The following is a 5,087-nucleotide window of genomic DNA, read 5'->3' on the forward strand; positions in this document are numbered from 1 at the left end:
TCTTTGCCTGGTTTCCTCAAGTCCTAATGAGATTTGTTTCTCCAGGCTAGCATAATAGTTCCCCAGTGATTTTTCCACAGTATGATCTGGCATGGTGTGGAGACACAATCAAACTTGCCTCAACGTCAATTACACTTTGACCACGAATTGCTGGGTTTTGAATTAATTATCTTAATGCGTTGTTACTTATTACAATTATTTTTGTATAAAGGTAAAAGGAGAGGAAATAAATATTATGGTTTTCTTGGTATGGAATAAAACAAGTTCTGAATGTATTTTTAGATGAACATCCATTACAGCTGTGTACATCAGGAAGACAGAAAGAAAAAGTAAAAGAAAATGTATGATATGGAAAAATACAATATACTTTTCAAAACTCCTTCCAGCCAGTCTTGGACCTTGTCCCCAAAGCGTCTTCTTTCCTGAGCGGCGACAGTTTTTCCTTTGAGGGATTTAGGTCACCAGCTTGGAAGAATCTACTCCGTCCTTCTCCCTCACGTTATAGGAAAGAGTGCAGGACCTGTGACCCCATGATCTTGGGTTCCATATGCGTATGCTTTCTGTGCACTACTTACCGTCACGATCTCTCTCCACTGAAAAACGAGCAAGGAGAGACATTTGTGTAGGTCGAGCTAACGGTGCCCACAATAGGAAACGTGAAAGAGGAAGAACAGGGCGCCTTTCCGGGCAGCGGTGCTCGGCTGCCAGGGCGCAGTTTTCCCGGCTCCGCTTAGGTTTTGTGGGCGGGATAATCGCTGCGGGCAGCCAGATCCTGTATGGCGGGGTCTGCCTCCATGGCTTAGGAAATTCCGCCCCAGAACCAGCCGGGGTCCCCGCGCGGGCCCTGACCTGACCTTCACTGAGCGCCACGCACGTTCCCCACCAGCCTGCTGGAGGTGAGCAGCGCCCTGCAGACTCGCTCCCTCGAAGGCTGGGCTGCGGGTTGCAGGCGCAGGCTTTGCTCCAGCCCAGTGTGAGGGCGGGGCAGGAGCGGGGAAGGGCAGGAGCGGGAGGGGCCAGGGCTCTGCGCCGCCGGAGGGGTGGGGGGGGGGGGAGCGGCGTGGGGCGTGGAAAGCGCGGCTTTCCCCGTCACTGGCCGTCGTGCCGTCACCAAACGCTGCGCATGCGCCCAGGACGTCTCCAACGCCACAGGCTGCCGGGGCCCACCCGCGTAGCTAGGGGGCGCTGCTGTACCCGCGGGCGTGGCCTGGGGAGAGCGTGTGCGGGGTCTTTCCCTGCACCGGCCCGGGCCACATGGCGAGTGAAGCGGGTCCTGGCGAAGGCCCGGCTCCCCAGGCACGCTCAGAACACCTCCGTGGCCTGGCAAGCGGCCCTCTGGTAGGAGAGTCGCTCGGGCGCCCTGGCCAGCGGTCCCCACAGAGCTGCAGGGCAGGGGCGGAGGCACAGGACCCAGCTGGAGGGATGGAGACGGGAGAGGCGCCCTGCGAGGAGGCCGCGGTGCTCTGGGTGGAGGAGCTGCCGGAAATGGAGGTGATGGAGGAGGACATGGTGCTGGAGAATGTAATGGCGGTAGTGGACGTAGTGGCGGAAGAGGAGGTGCAAGAGCAGGAGCGAGAGGCGGAGCAGAAAAGCCTGGAGGAGGGGCAGGAGGAGTGCGGGCGGGCCCAGCCAGGGTATGATGCGGAGGCTGCCCAGACATCAGTGGAGGCGCTAGAGGCCCTGCAGTTAGAGCTGAGCAGCGTGAAAGTCCGAACCAACCGGGCCTTTTGCCGGCTGAAGCACAAGCTGAGGCAGGCCTTTAAGCCGCACCTGGAGCGCAGAAGCAACATCATTGAGCGTATTCGTGGCTTCTGGTTCAAAACCGTATCCTTGTACAACTGCGTTTAGCTAAACTCCAAGAGCAGAAAAAGCTCCTTTCTGGTGATAGAAGTGGTTTCTTGAAGGCAGGGAGGGGGTTTGACTGAGGAGACACAAGGAAACTTTTGGGGTGGTGAAAATGTACTAAATCCTGTTTTGACTTGTGATTATGTGGGTTTGTACAGTTGCGGAAACTGAACAAACTACGGGTTGTGCATTTTATTGTATGTTAGTTATACCTTAATAAAAAAGATCATAAGAGCCTAAACAAACAAACAAATCGTATCCTTAGTACAGTTCCAATGGGAGTGGACTAGGCAAGAGGATGGGGGAGGAAGTCAGGGCTGAGGAAGGAGGCAATCCTGTGGGGGGATGGAATACTTATTGAATTAAGTGTATCGAGTGAAGCAAATGGCCACCTTCAGCACTTGCAGAAGTTTTGATGAATCCGTAACTTTTCAGCAAAGCACAGGAATTTTTCCTGGTGGTAAATATATATATATATATATATATATATATATTTTTTTTTTTTTAAGTCTATTTAGGTATTTAATTCCCCCCCTCCCCCCCTCTGTTCTCTGTGTCTATTTGCTGCGTCTTTTTCTTTGTCTGCTTCTGTTGTCAGCAGCACGGGAAGTGTGGGCGGCGCTGTTCCTGGGCAGGCTGCATTTTCTTTTGCGCTGGGCGGCTCTCCTTACGGGACGCACTCCTTGCATGTGGGGCTCCCCTACACGGGGGACACCCCTGCGTGGCACGGCACTCCTTGCGCACATCAGCACTGCGCGTGGACCAGCTCCACATGGGTCAAGGAGGCCCAGGGTTTGAACCACAGACCTCCCATGTGGTAGACGGACACCTCCCATGTGGTAGACGGACACCCTAACCACTGGGCCAAGTCCGTTTCCCCATATATATTTTAATAGAATTAAGAATAACATAGAAGTTCCGTAACACATTTCACATTTAAAGAACCGATATTTATTAGCGTAACTGAATAGAGATTGGTTCTGTATGGCAATCTTTATCATTTGTCCTGGCCTATTACTGCCGGTACCTGCCTGCAAACAACAGGTCCTCAACACATAGATTCCTTTTCATACTAAGCATTGTGTCTTTGTGGGTGCATTTTGACACCATGCAATATACTCGGCTTATAAATGGCTTCCCATTCATCAGATGGTCCTTTTAGAACTCTAATCATATACTCTTGCTTCACTTTAGAATCCAGAGAAGCTTATCTAAGATTCATTGCCTCAAGTAAACATCCCCAAATTTTCACTGGTTAATCAATGATTGTCCTCAAAACATCCATTTTCAGGCATGACACCTGTATGCGTACAAAAATTAAGTTCAGGAGCTCTCAGAAAATAGGATATAAGGAGGCTTTTAAAGAAGGATGGAGGTTGACTGAGATAAACTAGCAATAGCAGTTTTCTGGGAAATGTGTCTTCCTACTTCTGATTGCTTTCCAGGTGTGTTGACTATTTCTACCCTTGCCATCCTCGTGTATTTAACTCCTTAACCCAGTGCAGATTCTGAACCATCCTCTGATGTCAGCAATGATCAGCGACCAGGATCAGGATATGCTCAACTATATGATCAGTTTGAAGGTAAGAGATGGGATGTTTAAAGTGTAGGAATAAGTGAGGGGAGGAATTATTAAGCATAGAATCAGGCAAGGCCTGGAGTGATTTTTCCTGTCTCCGCTTTTCCCTGTTCAGGTAGAAGAGCTCATCCATCCCACAAATAGTTGCAAGATCATATTTTTCTTTGGGAGAAACCCTTACTTCCAAAATGAAGTGATCACTAAGGAGTATGACATTACTATCACTGGTAAGAGGTCATTCTGTGGGTAGTTTGGGGAACTGGTGAACAAGACCCTCTCCCTATCTTCTTCTTTCTACAGGATATAAGGCATCTCATTCCACTCCAGTCCAGTGGCTCGGTGATTATGAGTGCCAGACCAACGGCTACAGTAACTCCAGTACCAGCTTTAACTTCTTCAACTGGTTGTCTGACCATAACTTTGCAGGATCTAATAGAATTGCTGAGGTAAGTCCCCTAAGGGCAGTATCAGAAATGGCCTTGGTGGGTTTCCAAGATCCGTGGGGGAAACTGGCTCATTTGTCCTTGTCCATTACCAGATCATCTGTGAGGATCTCTGGCTGAATCCCCTGCAGTACTACCTAAGGATATAAGAGACAAGAAGAGGGAACAGAGAGGCAGACAGGTAAGGATCTCAAGTAGGATGGTGATGGTGGGGAATAAATGTGTTTTGAAGCTGCTTTGTTCTGGTAGAGGAATAGACAGTAAAAGTAAGTCATAGCATAACTCCAGGTCAGTAAGTAGTTACCCTATAAGGGATACTATAGTACAAAACTGCTTATGGGAGAGAAAGCTAAACAAGGTAAAGGAGAATGACTGGAATGGACACTTGATGCACGTGATTCATCATCTCCACTTCTCTGAAGCATTATTCCACAGGTATGGGCTCATGCTTTGCTCCTATATTTAGGTTTGGGGCTCTCTCTGGGGCTCTCTTACCTCTATAAAATTTACAAGTCTTTATGGAATTGATCCTATCTTTTTGATTGCCACAGTGTTTTTTTAAAGACTCACATCTACTCATATCGCACAGCCATACAGAGAATTTAGGCAATATTGCATGGATTGTGGAGGACAATTTTAAACTCTGAGGTACAATTTAAAGATATCAAAGTCAGTAAAATGTGGACAGTCCAGGAGGACCAAGATACTTCGACCTAACTACTTAATTTTAATTTTGAGAAATAGCAATTTAAATATCTTTTATGTGTGTGTGTGTTTTCCAGGGACTGCCCCCCTCTCTTGGATCCGGAGAGAGAAAACCATCAAACTTTACTAAAATAGCAGAAGACCACTTCAGATGCAGGAAATAAGTAATCAACCCCCATTCTCTTACAAAATTGAGAAATGAAGAATGAAGCTAGTGGTGGAAAATACAAAGAATGAGTTTGCTTAAACATGGAATGATAATACTAAGTAACAATAAACACCAGGAGGTCCAAAGTATGTATCATTGTGCATATTTGTGCTTCTTTGGAGTGGATTCAATGGGAAAAAAAAAAAACTCTACTTACTTCGGGCATTTTTATTTCATACCTAGGAAGTAGAAGTCTATGAACTTTCACACCTATAAAGGTGGAGAGAGAGGAAGTAACATACCTTGGAATTCCAGTTGGAAACACAATTTTTCCTACCAAGTCAGATGTTAGGTAATAGGGGAATAG

At 47.5% G+C, this 5,087-nt stretch overlaps 1 protein-coding gene across 1 annotated transcript; it reads left to right on the forward strand.

The window, feature by feature from the left end:
- Positions 1–1,172: 1,172 nt before the first annotated feature.
- LOC139438586 (testis-specific Y-encoded protein 4-like) lies at positions 1,173–4,869 on the forward strand. The gene is made up of 6 exons (XM_071213675.1): positions 1,173–1,824; positions 3,351–3,428; positions 3,540–3,651; positions 3,725–3,870; positions 3,963–4,048; positions 4,650–4,869. The coding sequence occupies exons 1-5, from the start codon at positions 1,255–1,257 to the stop codon at positions 4,014–4,016; spliced, it is 960 nt and encodes a 319-aa protein (XP_071069776.1). The 5' UTR covers positions 1,173–1,254; the 3' UTR covers positions 4,017–4,048; positions 4,650–4,869.
- Positions 4,870–5,087: the final 218 nt, after the last annotated feature.

Source organism: Dasypus novemcinctus, assembly GCF_030445035.2.
Source record: "Dasypus novemcinctus isolate mDasNov1 chromosome Y unlocalized genomic scaffold, mDasNov1.1.hap2 SUPER_Y_unloc_1, whole genome shotgun sequence".
Lineage (NCBI taxonomy): Eukaryota > Metazoa > Chordata > Mammalia > Cingulata > Dasypodidae > Dasypus > Dasypus novemcinctus.

Coding starts and splice junctions, on each gene's coding strand:
- LOC139438586 (XM_071213675.1), top strand. CDS start 1,255: ATGGCGAGTGAAGCGGGTCCTGGCGAAGGCCCGGCTCCCCAGGCACGC. Junction 1,825..3,350: donor GTGGCTTCTGGTTCAAAACC/GTATCCTTGTAC, acceptor AACCCAGTGCAG/ATTCTGAACCATCCTCTGAT. Junction 3,652..3,724: donor GTATGACATTACTATCACTG/GTAAGAGGTCAT, acceptor TTCTTTCTACAG/GATATAAGGCATCTCATTCC.